Here is a 25,676-nt window from a genome sequence, read left to right as displayed (position 1 = left end):
GTAGAAAACGTGTATTTCGCTGTACTTTCCAGAACAGGTACCACGAACTCGGGCTGTCTGGAAGAGGATAGATTTGTTGATTTGTTTGTTGCACGCTCGCATAACAAATGGCTGGAGAATGTTCGTCGACATTCCTGCACCTGCACCGTTTTCCGCCCATGTATGTAAATCACAAAGCAATCATCGCACCGCGGGCTGGAGGGTTATGATTTATCACCATTTACAAAGTGAGAAAAACATCAAGCGCTTGCTATTGGCAGAAAGACACAGGACTGAAATGAGGCAGGAAATGTAACGAAGAACGCAGGTGTTAGACTAAATTACACCTTAACCAGGAAAATAACGAGGCTCCCAGCGGTACAGACACAGCTATTCTAGCGCCATCAGCAAAATGAATTTTGCTTCAAGTTGTCGCTGCACGTTTCTCTAAAGAGAACGAATTAAAAAATGCAAGAATACCATGCCTTTAATAAAACTTTCAGTGCAGATTTTCCATAGATAAAACTCTGCATAGCGTCATCTCCCTTCCTGATGGCATCGATGGGGTAGTGACTAGTGATGAACGAGCATGCTCAGATAAGGTGTTATCTGAGCATGCTTGTGTCCGAACATTGTCTTCGGCATGCTCGAAAAAAAATGCTCAGCCCCCGCAGCTGTTAGATGTTTGGGACCCTGAAGGGTCTCGTACACAGAACACAAAAACAGACTGATCAATGATCAAACATCGATTAGACAAAAGCTTGTTCGTTGGTAGGAAACAAAAAGATCTCAAACGAAGGATACATCACCGGCAGAAAAAATGCAACTTGTGTGGTGATCAATAATTATCGTTCGTTGGTCAGGCATCAGTTAAAACTAACATTCAAGACGATCAATATAGTTGAAATCTGCCATTTTGACCAACATTTATCTTATGCATACAAGGATAATTACAAAAGACCTGACGCTTGCCATAAATGTTATTTTACCTACTCTAAATGTCATTGTTCTCCTTAATTTGACGTTCTTGGACGTAATTCTAGTCTTTGTACCTATAGTTCTGTATGTGTGGAATATCATTGCTCTCTGCAGAACATGTGCTGCCGAGAACGATCATTTTTAAGAAAGCTTAAAAATCGTTTTGCTCGTTCTTCGGGTGACATGCGAATGCACCTTCAGCTTCCCCCTTTTCTCAATGATGATTATCACAGACTAATTCTGGTATATCGATTTCTCAGTTTTAAATGATAAAGTAGTGATCAGATAAACAACAGAATGAATGAAAAAAAAGAGTAAATCCGCAAAAGGGACAATAAATATTAGGAATTCTAATTCTACTTAAAAATAAAAAAAAGCATTTTGGCCAAGGCAGAGTATTTCATGGACTACGAAGAATGCAAACCAGTGGTAGACAGTACTGCTATGTATACTATTACCAGTATAAACCAGTGAGCAGAAATCCGTATCCTGAGTACATACTGCTTGCTATAAATCTGCACGACAGATCATTTTATAGTAGAAGAAGAATCCTGCCCGAGGCCTTTTACACTGGAATCCCAAACACAGGATGCAACAAAGAAATTGCTTATAGGTGAAAACCAGTACAAAAGAATAATCCCAGTAAAGAAATAACAAGCTCGCCATTTATAACATAATTGGTGGTAGTGATCCGGACTCTTGTACAATGCTCGTAATGATGTGTGATAATTAGTACGTCACTCGTCAGCCCCAGAAACGTCTCCCGTCCTAATCTCCCCATTGCCACACCTCTTACCGGGATAGAGATTATGTTCTGAGAAAAACCGCAGCATTAAATGAAATCATCTTTAGCGTCTAGCACACAAAACAAAACTTTTAAGAGGCCATTAAGCATCAATCAGAATGTGATCCAATAAGAAAAGACAATTATATACGTAGGAAACTCGGAACGTGACGGAAAGTAACAGATTTTGGATTTACATAAGCTTGTATGAGTATCCATCCAGACAAAGAGCAGCTGCGCTGTCCTTTTATACATTCACAGGGGGTATCTGGCCTTATAAATCGATTGCTTATCCTTAGGATAGGCCTTCAGTATCAGACTCCTGCCAAGAAAACTGGGACGGAGCTGCCATACCAGCTGCAACTACTACCGAATGTATGGCACTGGGTGCTCATCAGTGCACTGTGGCCCTCTAATCAACTAACTAGCAGGGGGCTGAAAGTCGGACCCCTCACCAATATAGTTAATGGGGTCCTTTGGGTGCCAATTGCGTACGTTCTGACCATTTCTTGCACAGCGATTTCACCTAGTCTTACCTGAATTGTTGAGGTACACACTGGGTTCTACTACAGTTCTCTCTGAGTCCTCCTGAATTCCTGCAATGACCATAAAAAAAATCATTGTGAAACTATCTGGAAAAAAGAAACATGACAAATTACAGCTTAAAGAGGACCTGTCACTTTTCTTATTTACTGGTGTAAATGTCGCTGTTCTCCTGAATCTGGGGTTACTTTTCTTTTGCTCTTGCGCCTCTCTGTTCCCGAGATATGGCCTTCACTTCCCAAAGTATAAATCTAGTCTTTTTAGCCAACATGGTGTGGTCCACAAGATGACGCCCAAGAGGAAGAGTTGCTGACCACGCCCCTTATGTACAAAGACTAGATTTACATACAGAGGAGAGGGGGCCGTATCTCCATAACCGAGAGGCGCAGGAACAAAAGAAAAACCACGCCGGATTCAGGAGAACAGGGGCATTTACACCGAGAAGCAAAATTACATATTTATAAGCAATTGATAAGTCCCCTTTTAAGAGTACAATCTGTACATAACACGATTTTGCTACAGATAGCAGATACTTACAATGCCTATATGGCCTGACATGTACGCATGGTTTGCAGAAAGTAAAATGTCACTGTGCATGACCAGCTTTAGTGAGCACATTTTTAACTACAGTACATTAGTAGACAGGTGATCAAAATCAGTTGGAGTGTACCATAAATAGGTTGCCACTTATGTGTGAGAGAGAGTGCTGCCAGGGTAGCTTTCTCCCAGGACATCAGGCTGAAATCATCAGGCAAACACCTCCATGTCTGTGCGATATGAGGATAATGCTCTCCTTTCTAAAAGCAGCAGCTATCTGCAAACGACTGCTGCCCAATTTGGATTGAGCTGCGTTTTATCTGGTTTATGACAGCAAAGAGGATTTAACACCTGTAGCAGAAGCCAGGACTCTCAGCTCCTAAGCGCTGGACCAGAAAAGTGATGTCTTCAGAGCCTGTGTGTAGCAGCTCATAAGTCTTTTTATTCGGGATGGGTAATCCTATAGACTTTTTGTAAGCATCAGAGAAAATGGAATTTAGCCAAACTGGTCAAGAATTGTGAAAACTTACCAAAAAGATTTCACCGAATGTGGCAAAAAAAAAACTCCTTTGATTTTAAAGGAAACCTGTCACATGAATTTGGCGGGACCGGTTTTCAGTCATATGGGCGGAGTTTTCGGGTGTTTGATTCACCCTTTCCTTACCCGCTGGCTGCATGCTGGCCGCAATATTGGATTGAAGTTCATTCTCTGTCCTCCGTACTACACGCCAGCGCAAGGCAATCTTGCCTTGCGCACGCGCAGTATGCTTTGCCCACCTGCGGGTAAAACCAAAAAGCATTAGTGCGCATGCATCGGCGCACTATGTCCCGGAAGTATTTTGCTGTGTTCTGGGACATAGTGGGCCGGCGCATGCGCACTAATGCCCGGCCTATTTCACACATCAGTTTTTTAGAATCAGTCACAATCCGTCAAAGTGCTGAAAAGACTGATCCTGTGCAGATTGTAAAAAACTGATGCACCGCTGCCGGAATGTAAAGGAACAAAATTCTGGAGAGGGAGAGTGAGGGAGATTTTTTCCCTGAATGGAAAATTAGAAATTCTTCCAGGCATCCTCAGTTACAAGAAACGCAATCCGTCACTGGATTCCGTCTTTTGACGGACAGCTACGGGCTACGGATCAGTCACTGTCCGATTTTTCGACGTACACAAAAAATGTTACTATGTCCGTTGTCTCCGGGCGACGGACACAAAATTTACGCCAGATCCGTCAAACGGATTATGACGGATGAAACGGAAGGCCATCCGTCACATTCCGTCGCTAATACAAGTCTATGAGAAAAAAACGGATCCAGCAGCAACATTTGCTGGATCCGGTTTTTTTCACAAAACGACGGATTTTGATGGAAACAAAAAGACTGAAGTGTGAAAGTGTCCTAAGCCTATCCTGAAAAAAAAATGTACTTGAAAACTCGCCAATTATAGCTAGGTTCTCTACTCATGCCTGCACTAACCATTCATTTAAGCTCATCCTAGTGCTAACAAACAATGTACAAAAAAAGTGGCAAGCTTATTTTACAGGGGTCTTTTACTTTACGGAAACTAAACCCCAACAACTGTCTCGAATGATGATCCTGCTGTCAGCTAGTGCCGGGGTCACGGTTACATTCAATGTTCTCTATAGACAGAGCAATGACTGAACACTGCAGGGGGGAATAAAGTTATTTTCTTCCTGGCAGTGGGGCTCTCAGTGCGACAGACACACGGTGTCAGAACGCTATTGACCTGCAGATTAATATCGTTATATTATATGATCGGTTCCCTTTATATACCTTGTGAAAATCCCTGAGCTCCCCTTATTCTTTTGCTCTTTTCCATTTTGCGCTGTGTCGTTCCAATGCAGATATATTCACATTTGTTGCTTTTGGAGCACAGTATGTGAAATCTCTGCTTGTAGTGCAACTAGCCGTTTCTTCAGAGTCTTCTCTGTGGGCGTGCACCTTCACCCTACCTTCCCATTTGCTGCCAATCACAGCTCAGAATCTGATCTAGCAGATAATCACAGAGGCTACCAAGGTGTGATAAGCCCCATCTGAGAGAGGGGTGAAAGCGCATGACCCCAGATGACTGTGAGGAAACCCTCAGTTAGACTGCAGGAAGAGGTTTCTCATACTGCGCTCCAGAAGCAACAAATGTGAATATCTCTGCAATGGAGTGACCCAGAGCAAAACGAAAAAGCATGGCAGAATCAGGGAAGCTCAGGGATTTTTTTTCAAGGTATTTAACTAAATGTTTTGCGTAAGTGACAGGTCTTCTTTTAAGGTGTATTCTAGCCTAAATAAGGTATAATTTATTTTTTAATTAAGAGTGGCATGGGTCCCACTGCTGTGATCCCCATGGATTGCAGGAATAAGGAACTTGTGTCCTCGTTCAACTCTGGCAGCAAGACCATGGTGAGTAGAGTTATTTGGCATGCAATTCCTCCTCGCTGTGGCCTTGCATCCTGGGGAGAACCAGAGCTATAAGACCCACCATTCTGGCAATCGGTGGCAGGTCACACTGATCTAACAGGTACCACTTATACAATGGACAGGTGATAGGTTGCAATACTCCGCTAAAGATAAACCAATAATGTACAATTATAGTCATTCTTGCTGACTGTGAATGTAATGAAGCACAAGTTCACCAGATAATACTAAAATGTAATCTGATATAAGATGGTGTAGTAATAAACCTATTATTCCGAGCAGTAATGAACAGCCCAGACATAATGGGCATCTATCTGACATGTATATTTATGGAGAGACGCATTCTGTAAGATTAATAATCTGGCGAGGTGACGGTCACATACGTCCTGCTCGAGGTGTGACCGCTCTCATCATAGCCGGGACATATAGATTATTTGTTAGAAATTAAGGAGACAGGTCAAGTTCTCAGTGAGTATTTCTGGTGTAATGGTTACAAGCTGCGGTGCACAGCTGTATGGGCCAGACACACACACGCTATCACAGTAATGCTTTGATAGCAGGGGGCCCTTGAGTGTCAGGATATAGAAAAGGCAGCAGTTGTTGGCTGTGAAAACAGTCTGATACAAACCAGATGGAAGGCAGACTGGATGGGCAACACAAAGGAAAACAATTGGCTCATTCACCAAAGTCAGACCCCTGCCCCAGAGAATTAACACAAGACAATAAGTCAGGCAGGACTGAGGCAAACAAGGAACGGCTATGTAGTACGGCTGGAGAAAAGTGCAATTTTGCGCTCGTCCTGGCTATAAATGATTATGTGAGAAGCCTTGTTGCACTCAAAACTTAATGGCATCTGTATGCTTAAGATTGGGCCAGTGAATATGGTATATTCAGAGAAGCGCTGGGTATACAAATCTGAAAATACATATCCATGTGTAGCCCCATACATCTGCCCACCTGGTGCTGGTACCATAGAGGAGGCTCATTCAGCCTTTGGACCACCGGATAGTGATATCTTGGTAGAAGCAACCAAGGCAGATTTACTAATAATGGCCAAGTTGTGCAAATTTACACTAGATAGCGGGAAGATGCACCAAATTTCTTAAATAATGAAATAAATTTGGCGCTTTTTTAAGCAGTCTACACATATAGAAAGAAAGACAAGAAGGCACTTCTTAGGGCAGCATCTCCTAGGAAATGAGACTTATCGGGTGTATGAGAAGTTTCTCACCTTTCTGGGTTGTACTTACCCATGAATGTCTGTCCTAAACCAGATGGTGGATGGCTGCCAGACCTCCACTCTCTGATTGCCCTTCTGGGATAGGTTTGGAAATTGCGCAATGGATAAATAAGGAAAAGAGGTATGTCCTAGCCGGAGCAATTTCCCAAATATGAAGAGCTTAGGTGTTTGTGATGAAGTGCATGCTTTACTGCAAGTGGTTAGAAGACAAACTATCTCTTCATCAGATAAAATCAATAATCTGTCTGGTCTTCAGGGTTGATTTTCAATAGACTGCACAACATGATTGAAGCTGCTCTGCCACGAATGAAGCCTGAGACAGAAGCAGGCTGGCTGAAGTGGTAGTGTGCTCTGGACGAAAGGTTGGGGGGCTTCCAGCCGCTTTCAGTACACGGGGTGCGTGGTGCTACTCGCCAGGGGCATAGCAGCTCCCGGCTATCCTGGTCCAGATTGGGATACTCAGTATTGCGGTATTGTGTCGTTTGGAGGGGATTCTGACTTGGAAGTGTTTAGCCATAATGCCACAGATGGAAGCTCGCACAACAAGTGTATGAACCTGCGGTTCCTCTGGTACAGAGCATGATTGCTACTGCGAAAGCACAATCAGTGGGGTAAACGAACTGGTCTCATGATGGTTTTCACCTGACTAAAGGGATAGTTGGTCTTCAAAACACATGTATCCTAATAGCCTGTCATAAAGCTGTTAATACATGGCAAACATCCAAGATCTTCCTCTTTGGTAAAGGTGCAGACGGAGAGATACCTCTTTTCTTCACTTCTCTTTAAACAGTTCAATCTCGCAACACATAATGACTATATACAAGCAGAAGCTTTTGGAGCGGAGACTGAGGGAAAACTCTGAATCCTCCTAATTCAAAACTCCTCAAAAACATGGACTTTCCGTTCATTTTCTACTCCAAAATGGCCTTGAAAAACTCTGTGTGCACATAGCCAATAGTTGGCTAACTTTTTTTTTGCAATTTTTCCCCAATTTTGGTAACTTCGTAATCTACCCCATTGTCAAAAAGAATATTTAGAACACGCAATACATGTGATGTGATCAGGATAAGTAATACAGGTTTATGTGCAAAAGTTGTGGCACATGTAGAATAGTAAATCTCCCCCAATGTATCCAGGATGCACTTTCTGACAATTTTTAATTTCTGTTTTCACTTCTACAATGTGCTCAAATTAATAAAGAATAAAGTTTGTATGCGCATACCAGCTACACTAATGAAAATCATAACTCAGTCAATGTTTAATTACTGTGCCGTCTGGAAGATAATTACAATAGGAGAATTTCTAATAATGGTGCCAATTACTCCACGCCAAGTATGCCGAAGCTAACGCCAAGGCTGCAGTAACATACAATTTTTTGTGTTGTCCAATACAGGAAAACATGTAAGGCATAGATGGGCTTAAAATAAAATCCAGTGGCATACTCCCTTTCCATGGCATCCGCGGATTTAGAATAGGCAGCTCGGGAGCTCTGCGCCAGCTGTAAAACTGATGCCGGCTCTGTCTGAAAGCACAATACCGGTGTAAAAACCCTAAAGAAATGAACTGGGATATAAGTTGGTGTGCATGCAGCATGTACACACTGGCCACTAAACAGGTAAAACCCAAGATGAAAACATAATAAGCAAATATCCTGCAGTAATAAACAGCGATAGTGCATGAAAATAATATAGGGTACTTTGTTAAAAATATTTTTGATTAAAAAAATGCAAAAGCCATCCCATCACTTCACGGTGACCCTAATCAGGACAGTCCTAACCTCAAATATTAAAACCTTACTGTTTGTCAAGTGGCATGAATGTGGTTAAGGGCTGAGTTTATTTAAAAAAAAAGAAAAGAAAAAAAGGCAGCCATGTTTTTCCAACCCCTTTAAACGAAAACATAAATATTCAGAAGTAGGCCTGACACATAATGCTTTAAGGATAAAATATCTTGCCCCTTTAAGGGGCTATCCTGGCTTGAGAAAAAAAAGTCTGCACTCATTATATAACGGCGCACGGTGTCCACGATTCCTCAGTATTGCTGGTGCAAGCGGCAGGTCACGTAACTGCATGTGTGCAATTGGCATAGATCTGTTAGAAAAGCCAAACAAGTCTAGTCAGTAACTGACCGCAAATTGCACACGTGCAGTTATGTGACAGCGCAGTCCTGTCACAATTCAGCAGTCTGCGGTCACAAAGAAAATGTAAACTTTTGTCACAAGCCTGGACAACCCCATGACGTCTGCCTTTATTCCCCTTCTGACAGAACACTGCAGACAGCTAAGGGCTTAGGACAGATCCAGGCCTGATCCCAGTATAGAGATGATGTAATTATACGGTGACACAGGACCCTAAACCCAGACAACAGCAAGGCCGAAATGTTCCCGATGCTACAGGAGGACAGAACATCCTAGCGTCCGTACTGACCCGTGGCGCTGTGCTACAATGTGTTCTTCAAGAACAAAGCTGGGTGTATCTGCTGCACGACACCACGTAGTAAATAATTCAGGGCTCGGCGTGGGAGAGATGATGCTGCTTTGCAAGCTTTCCAGTAGGATCCTGAAGCAAACAACAATCAATACTCATGGGCAGTTTCTTTATAGTGCCGGTGTTCAAAAACGTTCACACAACAGCCCCCCCGACTCTGGTCCTTGAGGAATATGGACATCATAGGAGGTCAGTCCACATCTATTACCCGGAGCACATAACAACTGTCACTGGTAACAGTATTGTGGTCAGAGTACGGGTCAGCCGAGGGTCTCATATATGGACTATGACACGTGCTGTTGAGTTTGGGTCTGGAGCCCCTCGGTGCAGTCCATGACTAACTGATGTGTGAATTCACCCTTAGAGAAATATAATATACTACTCCACCAGGTGAGACAGCTAAAGTCACAAACGAAAATCTGAACCTGATGCTTCGGGTGTGTAACAATGACTGCCGGCTGTACAGATTGTTTTTTACAGAAGCAGTGACATAATTGAATTCTGAAGGCATATCTGACTGGGTATAACAGAGGCAATGTTAATGGATGGAGCTGGGAATTGAATTGCTGTCACCGCTTTACATGTTATTGTTTAGTCTCTGGAATTTAATTGTGCAAAAAAAAAAAAAATTCCCAAAAAACACCCTGATAATCTAATAAGTGGGCGCATGTGCAACGTGTTATGGCCAGAAAGCTCCAACGCCAATTTTAAGGCAGGAAATGAAGAACAGCTCACTCAGACCTGGGTGATCTCAAGTGATTAGATCCCGTCACATACAAGTCACACGGGCACAATGTAAATATTGATAACATCTTCAGCGGCACTGGGCGCGGCTGTGTGATATAGGGGCTAGGTGGAAAATATTTCATATTATTTGCAGCAAATATGATAATAAAATTCTACAGAAATTATTTACCTTCCGATTTGTGATCAATCCAGAATCGGAAATTAACCTTTTCATAAGAGTAAATTTTCAGTTTTGTCCTCTTTTTCTTCCCAAAACCATAACTTTATTTTTCTTTTTATATATATTTTTGCACAAGGAGTTGTAGTTTTGAATGATACTGTTTTCTTTTCTATATAATGTACTGAATAACGAGAAAAATAAAAATCCAATTGCGGTGAAATGGTGAAGAAAAAAACCTCCGTTTCACCAATTTTTTTTTTTTTTGTTTATACGGCCACATTGTGCGGTAAAACCATGATTTTTCAGTATAGCATGATTACGGCGGCAACAAACCTCTAAGGTTCTGTATTATTAATTTATATAGAACCATTGATTCCTTGGTGCTGTACATAAGAAGGGGTTACATACAAGTTACAGATATCACTTACAGTAAACAAACTAACAATTACAGACTGATACAGAGGGGCGAGGACCCTGCCCTTGCGGGCTTACATTCTGCAGGATGCTGGAGAAGGAGACAATAGGTTGAGGGTTGCAGGAGCTCCGGTGTTGGTGAGGCGGTAGCTTCGGTAGTGGTGAGGAGGCAGCGGGCTGTAGGCTTTCCTGAAGAGGTGGGTTTTCAGGTTCCGTCTGAAGGATTCCATTGTGGATGATAGTCGGACGTGTTGGGGCAAATATTATATTTTAGTAGTTGCACAAAGGCGGAGGCAGCGGTCATGCTGCTGGGTTGTTGCCCTCCTACGGCCCCTCTACGTCTCCTGGTGTACTGGCCTGTCTCCTGGTAGCGCCTCTGGACACTACGCTGACAGACACAGCAAACCTTCTTGCCACAGCTCGCATTGATATGCTATCCTGAATGAGCTGCACTACCTGAGACACTTGTGTGGGTTGTAGAGTCCGTCTCATGCTACCACTAGTGTGAAAGCACAACCAACATGCAAAAGTGACCAAAACATCAGCCAAAAAGCATTGGTACTGAGATGTGGTCTGTGGTCCCTACCTGCAGAACCATTCCTTTATTGAGTGTGTCTTGATAATTGCCAATAATTTCTATTTGTTGTCTATTCCATTTGCACAACAGCATGTGAAGTTGATTGTCAATCAGTGTTGCTTCCTAAGTGGACAGTTTGATTTCACAGAAGTTTGATTTACTTGGAGTTATTCTGTTGTTTAAGTGTTCCCTTCATTTTTTTTTGAGCATATATATATATATTCGTGACACTCATGTTTATTGAGGTAGGCACTATAGTGCTAGTAGTCTTGCCCAAGGACCACTACTGGTATATTATTTCCAACAGGGCAGAGTCAGATTGGTGGTTGTGCCCCTTAACCGCTACGCTATAACAGCCACCTAGGGTAGATATTATAGTGTATTACAGTGTTAGGAGCATTGGTATATAATTTATTTAATTTATTTTTCCACAGGCAAGATCCGGGATTTGAACCTCAGTCAAAGAGTCATGCCGGCTCGGACATTGCCCGGATTAACAAGGTCTGCATCAGATGTTGAGGAACCAGGACAATCTGAAGATAAATGGGCTACTGGAAAAAACCATACATTGGCAAGGCAAGAGAACCTGGATCTGATAAAATGCTACTATAACAGCAGACCAAATGAGAGAGAGTGTATGAAGCGTACGAGGAAACTCTGGATGGATACAAAACCTGCATGTCCAATGACTTAAAAACAACTAGTCACCCAACGTTTCAATATCATAAAGAGAAAACTATTATCACAACTTGAGATGGATCAACTGCACTGCTGATCCACCCCACATGAAGCCTGGAAGAACAACAAGTGCAACCCCCTGAAGATCTTGATCCAATCCTGCAATTAGAGAGCACGGCAGCTGATCTGAAACAGAAGATCTTAGATAAACGAAATACCATCAATACCAGAGATCGACTTCCAAGGCTCCGCAAAGAAACACCACTAGACAGTATGCTAGAAGATGCCAATAGAGCACTTGCATCAATACCTACCACCACTATAACTCAAACTAAATAACTAATCTATGCTACTGTCTCAGCAATCATAGAAATGCTTGGCTATATAACCAGTAGGAACAACAGAAGTACATGCCCCCCTTGGAAAAGAAGACTAGAGATAAAAATCAAGGTGACACGAAGGGAAGTCAGCCAACTAACAGAAGTACAGAAGGTTGTAAAGATCAAGAATAAAGGTAAGGTCACACTCAGCAACTTTGCAACGAGAACGACAACATGACATTACAGCGTCCTGGATAGCGATCTCGTTGTGTTTGACACGCAGCAGCGATCTGGATCCCGCTGTGCCATCGCTGGTCGGAGCTAGAAGTCCAGAACTTTATTTGGTCGTCAGGTCGGCGTGTATCGTCATGTTTGACATCAAAAGCAACGATGCCAGCAACATTTTACATGGAGCTAACAACCACCGAAAACGATAAATGAGTCGCCGTTACGTCACTGGATCGCTCCTGCATCGTTCTGCAGTTGCTGTGTTTGACGTCTCTACAGCGACCTAAACAGCGACGCTGCAGCGATCGGCTCGTTGTCTATATCGCTGCAGCGTAGCTGAGTGTGACTGTACCTTAAGACTAAGTTAGACAAGTACAAAGGTCTGACCCCAACTGAAGCCCTAGAGACTGCTATACAAAGGATCACAGCACTCGCTGCAAGACTAGGGAGATACACTAGAGAAGCTGAAGTAAAGAAGATAAATGTCCTGTTCTCCAAACAACCATCCAAGGTGTACTCACAAATACAGAGCAACAGCACAAAGGCAGCAATTACTCCAATGGCAGAGACTGAACAATACTGGATGAACATATTGGAGAAGGAAAAAACACACAACACCAGTGCAATGTGGCAGCAAGATCTGAGAATGAAACACAGCAACCACCTAGCGCAAGAACCAGTCACTATTACAGAAGCAGACATCCAACAGCGGGTCAAGAACTTGAAGAGCTGGACAGTACCTGGCCCAGACATGATCCATACCTACTGGCTAAAGAAATTAACAGTGCTACATGAACGCATGGCAAAGCAGATAAACCAACTGCTAGAAGCAGACCACCACCCAGACTGGCTAACACAAGGAAGAACAGTACTGATCATGAAGGATCCTCACAAAGGAACAGTTCTATTCAACTACCGCCCAATAACCTGCCTTACAAAAACATGGAAACTCCTGTCAGGCATCATAGCCACAAAGCTGCAGAACCATATGAGCCAGTACATGAATCCAGCTCAGAAAGGCCTTGGGACCGACACCAGAGGCTCTAAGCACCAGCTCCTAGAAGATAGAGCAGTCGCTCAAGACTCAAGATCCAGACAGACCAATCTCAGCACAGCTTGGATTGACTACAGGAAAGCCTATGACTCAATGCCACACACATGGATCTGTGAATGCTTGGCTCTCTACAATGTCAACAGGAAATTAAGAACCTTCCTCAGAAACTCAATGGGCCAATGGAGAACAACATTGGAAATCAACTCAAGACAACTAGCACAAGTGACCATCAAATGCGTAATATACAAAGGTGATGCACTGTCCCCATTGCTGTTCTACATAGGCTTGAACCCCCTCAAATCAGATAATTATGGAGTCTGGCTATGGATACAAGTTCAAGAGTGAAAGCACCAACAGCCACCTCCTGTATATGGATGACAATCAAGCTGTATGTGAAAAACGAACGAGACATCAATTCACTGATCAACCTGTCAAGGATCTACAGTGAAGACATCGGGATGTCCTTCAGACTGGAGAAGTGCAGCCGGTTGGTAATAAAGAGAGGCAAGGTAGTCAAGACAGATGGAGTGGAATTATGAGCAGGGAACATAGCAGATGTACAGACAAACTACAAGTACCACGGCATCCCACAGGGATATGGTAACCATGATTAGTAGGCAAGGAAAGCAGCAACATCCAAATGCCATCAAAGGGTAAGACAGGTCCTGAAGAGTCAGCTCAATGGGAAGAATAAAATCTGCGTTATCAATACATATGCCCAGCCAGTTATCAGATACCCTGCTTGCATAGTGTGTTGGCCAAAAGAGATGGAAGCTGCAGATGTGAAGACACGAAAGCTCCTCACAATGCATGGAGGCCTCTACCCTAAGTCTAACACCCAAAGATTGTATACCAACAGACAGGAGGGTGGGCGAGGCTTGATAAGCATCCAAACCACCATCACGGATGAAACAAGGAGTATCCAGGAATACGTCAGAAAAATGGCACCAAAAGATGAGATGCTGAGAGAAAGCCTAAGGCAGCAACAACAACAGATCTGGAAGGAAGAACAGGAACATGAAGCTCCATGGCAAGACAAGCCGCTGCATTGGATGTAGCATCGACAGATAATGGAGGTGGCTGACATGGAGAAATCCTACCAATGGCTGGAGAAAGCGGGACTCAGATAGCACAGAGGCACTAATCATAGCGGCACAAGAGCAAGCACTGAGTATCAGATCCATAGAAGCAGGAATCTACCACACAAGACAAGACGTAAGGTGCAGACTATGCAAAGAAACCTCCAAAACCGTCCAACCCATAGTGGCAAGATGAAAAATGCAAGCAGGAACAACGTATACCAAACGCCACCACCAAGTAGCGGGGATTGTATACAGGAACATCTGCACAGCATATGGGCTAAGTCCAAGTGGGAGACCCCAGAGAAAGTGGTGGAGAATGAAAGGGTTAAAATTCTGTGGGACTTCAAGATCCAGAAGGATAAGCAGGTGTTGGCTAACCAAGCAGACATTGTGATAGTAGACAAGGATCAGAAGACAGCAATGATAATAGATGTGGCAGTGCCAAGTGACTGCGACACTCGAAAGAAGGAATATGAGAAGCTGAAGAAATACCAGGTCCTCAAAGGGGCACTGGAGGAGATGTGGAAGGTGAAGGCAACAGTGATTTCAGTGGTGATAGGAGCACCTGCAGCAGTGACCCCTAAGTTGGAAGAATAGCTACAACAGATTACAGGAGCAACATCTGAAATCTCTGTCCAGAAAAGCGCAATGCTGGGAACAAATAAGATCCAGCACAGAACCCTCAAACTCCCAGGCCTCTGGTAGAGGACCCGAGAATGAGAAAGGAAAGCAAGGACGACCCCCATTTGGGGGTGAGAAGGAAGTGTGTGTATATATGGCAAAACATATATATATATATATATGTATATATATATATATATATGTGTGTGTTAAAAAATTGGAACAGCACCAAACACAGTACCTTAAAGTTCACACATCCCCAGACAGCAATCTCAGAAGGCTCCTTGCAATAGTAGAAAAAAAGGGGAAACAGCACAGCAGACATCTAGAAAAAAAAAGTAATGTTTATTGCCAAAATGGCGTGGTGACGTTTTGGATACAATCTTGAGAAAGGATTGTATGCGAAACGTCGCCACGCCATTTGGGCAATAAACATCACTTTTTTTCTGGAAGTCAGCTGTGCAGTTTCCCCTTTTTTATCTATAATTATATATATATATATATATATACACATACATACATACACACTAGATGGTGGCCCGATTCTAACGCATCGGGGTCCGTTACTGCTGGCATTAACCCTGTGTGAGCGGTGACTGGAGGGGAGTATGCGGGTGCCGGGCACTGACTGCGGGGAGTAAGGAGCGGCCATTTTCTTCCGGACTGTGCCCGTCGCTGATTGGTCGTGGCTGTTTTGCCGCGACCAATCAGCTACTTGGATTTCCATGACAGACAGAGGCCGCGACCAATGAATATCCGTGACAGACAGACAGGAAGACGGAAGTGACCCTTAGACAATTAAACATTATATATATATATATATATATATATATATATATATATATATATATATATATATATATATATACTAGCTGAAGAGCCCGGCGTTGCCTGGGCATAGTAAATATCTGTGGTTAGTTATAGCACGTCACTTCTCTTATTTTCCCATCACGCCTTTCATTTTCCCAATCACATCTTTAATTTTCCCCCTCACATCTCTAATTTTCTCCCTCACTCCTCTCATTCCCCCCTAACACTTGTCATTTCGACCTCACATCTGTCATTTTCCAATCACTCCACTATTTTCCCTCACTCCTCTCATTTTGCAGTCACACCTTTTCATTTTCACCTCACACCTCTCATTTTCACCTCAGTATATACATGTTTGTCATCTCCCTTATATATAGTATACACCTGTATGTCATCTCCTGTATATAGTATATACCTGTATGTCATCTCCCCTGTATATAGTATATACCTGTATTTCATCTGCTCCTATGTATAGTATATACATGTATGTCATCTCCTCCTGTATATAGTATATACCTGTGTGTCATCTCCCCTGTATATAGTATATATCTGTGTGTCATCTCCTCCTGTATATAGTATATACCTGTATGTCATCTTCTATATATAGCATATACCTGTATGTCATCTCCTCCTGTATATAGTATATACCTGTAGGTAATCTGTTCCTGTATATAGTATATACCTGTGTGTCATCTCCTCCTGTATTTAGTATATACCTGTATGTCATCTCCTCCTGTATATATACAGGTCCTTCTCAAAAAATTAGCATATAGTGTTAAATTTCATTATTTACCATAATGTAATGATTACAATTAAACTTTCATATATTATAGATTCATTATCCACCAACTGAAATTTGTCAGGTCTTTTATTGTTTTAATACTGATGATTTTGGCATACAACTCCTGATAACCCAAAAAACCTGTCTCAATAAATTAGCATATTTCACCCATCCAATCAAATAAAAGTGTTTTTTAATAACAAACAAAAAAACCATCAAATAATAATGTTCAGTTATGCACTCAATACTTGGTCGGGAATCCTTTGGCAGAAATGACTGCTTCAATGCGGCGTGGCATGGAGGCAATCAGCCTGTGACACTGCTGAGATGTTATGGAGGCCCAGGATGCTTCAATAGCGGCCTTAAGCTCATCCAGAGTGTTGGGTCTTGCGTCTCTCAACTTTCTCTTCACAATATCCCACAGATTCTCTATGGGGTTCAGGTCAGGAGAGTTGGCAGGCCAATTGAGCACAGTAATACCATGGTCAGTAAACCATTTACCAGTGGTTTTGGCACTGTGAGCAGGTGCCAGGTCGTGCTGAAAAATGAAATCTTCATCTCCATAAAGCATTTCAGCCGATGGAAGCATGAAGTGCTCCAAAATCTCCTGATAGCTAGCTGCATTGACCCTGCCCTTGATGAAACACAGTGGACCAACACCAGCAGCTGACATGGCACCCCACACCATCACTGACTGTGGGTACTTGACACTGGACTTCAGGCATTTTGGCATTTCCTTCTCCCCAGTCTTCCTCCAGACTCTGGCACCTTGATTTCCGAATGACATGCAAAATTTGCTTTCATCAGAAAAAAGTACTTGGGACCACTTAGCAACAGTCCAGTGCTGCTTCTCTGTAGCCCAGGTCAGGCGCCTCTGCCGCTGTTTATGGTTCAAAAGTGGCTTTACCTGGGGAATGCGGCACCTGTAGCCCATTTCCTGCACACGCCTGTGCACGGTGGCTCTGGATGTTTCCACACCAGACTCAGTCCACTGCTTCCTCAGGTTCCCCAAGGTCTGGAATCGGTCCTTCTCCACAATCTTCCTCAGGGTCCGGTCTCCTCTTCTCGTTGTACAGCGTTTTCTGCCACATTGTTTCCTTCCAACAGACTTACCATTGAGGTGCCTTGATACAGCACTCTGGGAACAGCCTATTTGTTGAGAAATTTCTTTCTGGGTCTTACCCTCTTGCTTGAGGGTGTCAATGATGGCCTTCTTGACATCTGTCAGGTCGCTAGTCTTACCCATGATGGGGGTTTTGAGTAATGAACCAGGCAGGGAGTTTATAAAAGCCTCAGGTATCTTTTGCATGTGTTTAGAGCTAATTAGTTGATTCAGAAGATTAGGGTAATAGGTCGTTTAGAGAACCTTTTCTTGATATGCTAATTTATTGAGACAGGTTTTTTGGGTTATCAGGAATTGTATGCCAAAATCATCAGTATTAAAACAATAAAAGACCTGACAAATTTCAGTTGGTGGATAATGAATCTATAATATATGAAAGTTTAATTGTAATCATTACATTATGGTAAATAATGAAATTTAACACTATATGCTAATTTTTTGAGAAGGACCTGTATGTACCTGTATGTCATCTCCTCTTCTATATAGTATATACCTGGGTGTTATCTCTCCTGTATATAGTATATATCTGTGTGTCATCTCCCCTGTATATAGTATATACCTGTGTGATCTCCTGTATTAGACCTCGTTAACACGTTATTTGCTCAGTATTTTTACCTCAGTATTTGTAAGATAAATTGGCAGCCTGATAAATCCCCAGCCAACAGGAAGCCCTCCCCCTGGCAGTATATATTAGCTCACACATACACATAATAGACAGGTCATGTGACTGACAGCTGCTGTATTTCCTATATGGTACATTTATTGTAGTTTGTCTGCTTATTAATCAGATTTTTATTTTTGATGGCTAATACCAGACTTGTGTGTGTTTTAGGGCGAGTTTCGTTTGTCAAGTTGTGTGTGTTGAGATGTGTGTGGCGACATGCATGTAGCGACTTTTGTGAGATGAGTTTTGTGTGGCAACATGCATGTAGCAACTTTTTGTGTGTCGAGTTGCATGTAACAGGTTAGTGAAGCAAGTTTTGCGCATGGCGAGTTTTGCGCGTGGTGAGTTTTATGTCTGGTGCCTTTTGAGTATGTGCAAGTTTTGTGTGAGGCAACTTTTGCATGTGTTGCAAATTTTGTGCATGTGGCAATTTTTCCGCGTGTGCAAGTTTTGCGTGTGGCGAGTTTTCCATGAGGTGAGTTTTGCACTTGTGGCGAGTTTTGCGTGAGCCTAGTTTTTGCATGTGGCGAGTTTTGCGCGTGGCGAGTTTTGAGCGGCGACTTTTGTGTTTCGACTTTTATGTGGCGAGGTTGGTGTATGTGTGGTGAAATGTGTGCTGAGGGTGGTATATGTGTTCAAGCACGTGGTAGTGTGTGGCGCATTTTGTGTGTGTGTTCATATCCCCATGTGTGGTGAGTATCTCATGTCGGAGCCCCAACTTAGCAACTGATCGGTATATACTCTTTTGCGCCATCGCTCTCATTCTTTAAGTCCCCCTTGTTCACATCTGGCAGCTGTCAATTTGCCTACGACACTTTTCCCCATTATGTAGATAGGGGCAAAATTGTTTGGTGAATTGGAAAGCGCGGGGTTAAAATTTCACCTCACAACGTAGCCTATGACGCTCTCAGGGTCCAGACGTGTGACTGTGCAAAATTTTGTTGCTGTAGCTGCGACGCTTCCAACACTTTTCCTTTCACTTTTTTCCCCATTATGTAGATAGGGGCAAAATTGTTTGGTGAATTGGAACGCGCGGGGTTAAAATTTCGCCTCACAATATAGCCTATGACGCTCTCGGGGTCCAGACGTGTGACTGTGCAAAATTTTGTGGCTGTAGCTGCGACGGTGCAGATGCCAATCCCGGACACACACACACACACACACACACACATTCAGCTTTATATAGTAGATATACAGTACACACCAAAATTTTGGACACACCTTCGCATTTAAAGATTTTTCTGTATTTTCAGGACTATGAAAATTGTATATTCACACTGAAGGCATCAAAACTATGAATTAACACATGTGGAACTATAAACTTAACAAAAAAAGTGTGAAACAACTGAAATTATGCCTTATATTCTAGGTTCTTCAAAGTGGCCACCTTTTGCTTTGATGACTGCTTGCACACTCTTGGCATTCTCTTGATGAGCTTCAAGAGGTAGTCACTGGGAATGGTCTTCCAACAATCTTCAAGGAGTTCCCAGAGATGCTTAGCACTTGTTGGCCCTTTTGCCTTCACTCTGCGGTCCAGCTCACCACAAACCATTTCGATTGGGTTCAGGTCTGGTGACTGTGGAGGCCCGGTCATCTGGCGTAGCACCCCATCACTCTCCTGCCTGGTCAAATAGCCCTTACACAGCCTGGAGGTGTGTTTGGGGTCATTGTCCTGTTGGAAAATAAATGATGCAAACCGGATGGAATAGCATGCCGCTGCAAGATGCTGTGGTAGCCATGCTGGTTCAGTATACCTTCAATTTTGAATAAATCCCCAACAGTGTCATCAACAAAGCACCCCTACATCATCACACCTCCTCCTCCATGCTTCACGGTGTGAATCAGGCCCATAGAGTCCATCTGTTCACCTTTTCTGCGTCGCACAAAGACAAAGTGGTTGGAACCAAAGATCTCAAATTTGGACTCATCAGACCAAAGCAAAGATTTCCACTGGTCTAATGTCCATTCCTTGTGTTCTTTATCCCAAACAAGTCTCTTTTGCTTGTTGCCTGTCCTTAGCAGTGGTTTCCTAGCAGCTATTTTACCATGAAGGCCTGCTGCACAAAGTCTCCTCTTAACAGTTCTTGTAGAGATGTGTCTGCTGCTAGAACTCTGTGTGGCACTGACCTGATCTCTAATCTGAGCTGCTGTTAACCAGCGATTTCTGAGGCTGGTGACTCGGATAAACGTATCCTCAGAAGCAGAGGTGACTCTTGGTCTTCCTTTCCTGGGGCGGTCCTCATGTGAGCCAGTTTCTTTGTAGCGCTTGATGGTTTTTGCACTGCACTTGGGGACACTTTCAAAGTTTTCCCTATTTAGCGGACTGACTGAACTTCTTTTCTTAAAGTAATGATGGCCACTCGTTTTTCTTTACTTAGCGGCTTTTTTCTTTCCATAATACAAATTCTAACAATCTATTCAGTAGGACTATCAGCTGTGTACCCACCAAACTTCTGCACAACATAACTGATGGTCCCAACCCCATTTATAAGGCAAGAAATCCCACTTATTAAACCTGAAAGAGCACACCTATGAAGTGAAAACCATTCCGGGTGACTACCTCTTGAAGCTCATCAAGAGAATGCCAAGAGTGTAAAGCAGTCATCAAAGCAAAAGGTAGCTACTTTGAAAAACCTAGAATATAAGACATAATTTCAGTTGTTTCACACTTTTTTGTTAAGTATATAATTCCACATGTGTTAATTCATAGTTTTGATGCCTTCAGTGTGAATGTACAACTACAGAAAAATCTTTAAATGAGAAGGTGTGTCCAAACTTTTGGTCTGCACTGTATATATATATATATATATATATATATATATATATATATATATATATATATATATATATATATATATATATATATATATATATATATACACAGTTAGGTCCATATATATTTGGACAGAGAGAACATTTTTCTAATTTTGGTTATAGACATTACCACAATGAATTTTAAACAAAACAATTCAGATGCAGTTGAAGTTCAGACTTTCAGCTTTCATTTGAGGGTATCCACATTAAAATTGGATGAAGGGTTTAGGAGTTTCAGCTCCTTAACATGTGCCACCCTGTTTTTAAAAGGGACCAAAAGTAATTGGACAGATTCAATAATTTTAAATAAAATGTTCATTTTTAGTACTTGGATTGAAAACCCTTTTTTGGCAATGACTGCCTGAAGTGTTGAACTCATGGACATCACCAGATGCTGTGTTTCATCCTTTTTGAAGCTCTGCCAGGCCTTCACTGCGGTGGTTTTCGGTTTCTGTTTGTTTGTGGGCCTTTCTGTCTGAAATTTAGTCTTTAACAAGTGAAATGCATGCTCAATTGGGTTGAGATCAGGTGACTGACTTGGCCATTCAAGAATATTCCACTTCTTTGCTTTAATAAACTCCTGGGTTGCTTTGGCTTTATGTTTTGGGTCATTGTGCCTCTGTAGTATGAAATGACGACCAATCAGTTTGGCTGCATTTGGCTGGATCTGAACACACAGTATGTCTCTGAATACCTCAGAATTAATTCGGCTGCTTCTGTCCTGTGTCACATCATCAATAAACACAAGTGACCCAGTGCCACTGGCAGCCATGCACGCTGTTATGGCTGGCAATCAGGCAACACAGCGTGCAGTAATCGGCGCACATACAGAGATCTGGCAATAACCAAAAACAATAGGACGAGCTCTGAGACGTGGAATCTCTGTAGACTGCAGTACCTGATCTATCCTCACACAACTATAAGCAGCAGTGGATTGCGCCTATAACTACCTATGCAACTCGGCACTGCCTGAGGAGCTGACTAGCCTGAAGATAGAAATACAAGCCTGACTTACCTCAGAGAAATACCCCAAAGGAATAGGCAGCCCCCCACATATAATGACTGTTAGCAAGATGAAAAGACAAACGTAGGAATGAAATAGATTCAGCAAAGTGAGGCCCGATAGTCTAGACAGAGCGAGGATAGCAAAGAGAACTATGCAGTCTACAAAAAACCCTAAAACGAAAACCACGCAAAGGGGCAAAAAGACCCACCGTGCCGAACTAACAGCACGGCGGTGCACCCCTTTGCTTCTCAGAGCTTCCAGCAAAAGTTAATAGCAAGCTGGACAGAAAAAACAGAAAACAAACTAGAAGCACTTATCTAGCAGAGCAGCAGGCCCAAGGAAAGATGCAGTAGCTCAGATCCAACACTGGAACATTGACAAGGAGCAAGGAAGACAGACTCAGGTGGAGCTAAATAGCAAGGCAGCCAACGAGCTCACCAAAACACCTGAGGGAGGAAGCCCAGAGACTGCAATACCACTTGTGACCACAGAAGTGAACTCAGCCACAGAATTCACAACAGTACCCCCCCCTTGAGGAGGGGTCACCGAACCCTCACCAGAACCCCCAGGCCGACCAGGATGAGCCACATGAAAGGCACGAACAAGATCTGGGGCATGGACATCAGAGGCAAAAACCCAGGAATTATCTTCCTGAGCATAACCCTTCCATTTGACCAGATACTGGAGTTTCCGTCTAGAGACACGAGAATCCAAAATCTTCTCCACAATATACTCCAATTCCCCCTCCACCAAAACAGGGGCAGGAGGCTCCACAGATGGAACCATAGGTGCCACGTATCTCCTCAACAATGGAATACATTATGTATGGAAAAGGAGTCTGGGAGGGTCAGACGAAAAGACACCGGATTGAGAATCTCAGAAATCCTATACGGACCAATAAAACGAGGTTTAAATTTAGGAGAGGAAACCTTCATAGGAATATGACGAGAAGATAACCAAACCAGATCCCCAACACGAAGTCGGGGTCCCACACGGCGTCTGCGATTAGCGAAAAGCTGAGCCTTCTCCTGGGACAAGGTCAAATTGTCCACCACCTGAGTCCAGATCTGCTGCAACCTGTCCACCACAGAATCCACACCAGGACAGTCCGAAGACTCAACCTGTCCTGAAGAGAAACGAGGATGGAACCCAGAATTGCAGAAAAATGGAGAGACCAAGGTAGCCGAGCTGGCCCGATTATTAAGGGCGAACTCAGCCAACGGCAAAAATGACACCCAATCATCCTGGTCAGCGGAAACAAAACATCTCAGATATGTTTCCAAGGTCTGATTGGTTCGTTCGGTCTGGCCATTAGTCTGAGGATGGAAGGCCGAGGAGAAAGATAGGTCAATGCCCATCCTACCACAAAAGGCTCGCCAGAACCTCGAGACAAACTGGGAACCTCTGTCAGAAACAATATTCTCAGGAATGCCATGTAAACGAACCACATGCTGGAAGAACAAAGGCACCAAATCAGAGGAGGAAGGCAATTTAACCAAGGGCACCAGATGGACCATTTTAGAAAAGCGATCACAGACCACCCAAATGACCGACATTTTTTGAGAAACGGGAAGGTCAGAAATGAAATCCATCGAAATATGTGTCCAAGGCCTCTTCGGGACCGGCAAGGGCAAAAGCAACCCACTGGCACGTGAACAGCAGGGCTTAGCCCTAGCACAAATTCCACAGGACTGCACAAAAGCACGCACATCCCGTGACAGAGATGGCCACCAGAAGGATCTAGCAACCAACTCCCTGGTACCAAAGATTCCTGGATGACCGGCCAGCACCGAACAATGAAGTTCAGAGATAACTTTACTAGTCCACCTATCAGGGACGAACAGTTTCTCGGCCGGACAACGATCAGGTTTATTAGCCTGAAATTTCTGCAACACTCTCCGCAAATCAGGGGAGATGGCAGACACAATGACTCCTTCCTTGAGGATACTCGCCGGCTCAGATAACCCCGGAGAGTCGGGCACAAAACTCCTAGACAGAGCATCCGCCTTCACATTTTTAGAGCCCGGAAGGTATGAAATCACAAAATCAAAACGAGCAAAAAATAACGACCAACGGGCCTGTCTAGGATTCAAGCGCTTGGCAGACTCAAGATAAGTAAGGTTCTTATGATCAGTCAAAACCACCACGCGATGCTTAGCACCCTCAAGCCAATGACGCCACTCCTCGAATGCCCACTTCATGGCCAGCAACTCTCGGTTGCCCACATCATAATTACGCTCAGCAGCAGAAAATTTCCTGGAAAAGAAAGCACATGGTTTGAACACTGAGCAACCAGAACCTCTCTGTGACAAAACCGCCCCTGCACCAATCTCAGAAGCATCAACCTCGACCTGGAACGGAAGAGAAACATCAGGTTGACACAACACAGGGGCACAGCAAAAACGACGCTTCAACTCCTGAAAAGCTTCCACGGCAGCAGAAGACCAATTAACCAAATCAGCACCCTTCTTGGTCAAATCGGTCAATGGTCTGGCAATGCTAGAAAAATTACAGATGAAGCGACGATAAAAATTAGCAAAGCCCAGGAATTTCTGCAGACTTTTTAGAGATGTCGGCTGAGTCCAATCCTGGATGGCCTGAACCTTAACCGGATCCATCTCGATAGTAGAAGGGGAAAAGATGAACCCCAAAAATGAAACTTTCTGCACACCGAAGAGACACTTTGATCCCTTCACGAACAAGGAATTAGCACGCAGTACCTGGAAAACCATTCTGACTTGCTTCACATGAGACTCCCAATCATCTGAGAAGATCAAAATGTCATCCAAGTAAACAATCAAGAATTTATCCAGATACTCACGGAAAATGTCATGCATAAAAGACTGAAAAACAGATGGAGCATTGGCAAGTCCGAACGGCATCACCAGATACTCAAAATGACCCTCGGGCGTATTAAATGCCGTTTTCCATTCATCTCCCTGCCTGATTCTCACCAGATTATACGCACCACGAAGATCTATCTTGGTGAACCAACTAGCCCCCTTAATCCGAGCAAACAAGTCAGAAATCAATGGCAAGGGATACTGAAACTTAACAGTGATCTTATTAAGAAGGCGGTAATCAATACACGGTCTTAGCGAACCATCCTTCTTGGCTACAAAAAAGAACCCTGCTCCCAATGGTGACGACGATGGGCGAATATGTCCCTTCTCCAGGGACTCCTTCACATAACTGCGCATAGCGGTGTGTTCAGGTACGGACAAATTAAATAAACGACCCTTAGGGAATTTACTACCAGGAATCAAATCGATAGCACAATCACAATTCCTATGCGGAGGTAGGGCATCAGACTTGGACTCTTCAAATACATCCTGAAAGTCCGACAAGAACTCTGGGATGTCAGAAGGAATGGATGACGAAATAGACAAAAATGGAACATCACCATGTACTCCCTGACAACCCCAGCTGGTTACCGACATAGAGTTCCAATCCAATACTGGATTATGGGTTTGTAGCCATGGCAACCCCAACACGACCACATCATGCAAATTATGCAGTACCAGAAAGCGAATAACTTCCTGATGTGCAGGAGCCATGCACATGGTCAGCTGGGCCCAGTACTGAGGCTTATTCTTGGCCAAAGGTGTAGCATCAATTCCTCT

The 25,676-nt window shown here is 43.3% G+C and overlaps 1 protein-coding gene across 2 annotated transcripts in view; it reads right to left on the bottom strand.

Moving 5' to 3' along the window:
• KIAA0586 (KIAA0586 ortholog) overlaps positions 1-25,676 on the bottom strand; it is a 234,614-nt gene that overhangs the window by 34,640 nt on the left and 174,298 nt on the right. For both annotated transcript variants that reach the window (XM_069733299.1, XM_069733306.1), the window contains one exon: positions 2,278-2,337. In XM_069733299.1, coding sequence (XP_069589400.1) covers positions 2,278-2,337 — 60 coding nt within the window. The remainder of the gene's footprint in view (positions 1-2,277; positions 2,338-25,676) is intronic.

The sequence above is a fragment of the Ranitomeya imitator genome, chromosome 1, assembly GCF_032444005.1.
Source record: "Ranitomeya imitator isolate aRanImi1 chromosome 1, aRanImi1.pri, whole genome shotgun sequence".
Lineage (NCBI taxonomy): Eukaryota > Metazoa > Chordata > Amphibia > Anura > Dendrobatidae > Ranitomeya > Ranitomeya imitator.
This window is presented reverse-complemented; position numbering and strand designations above follow the sequence as displayed.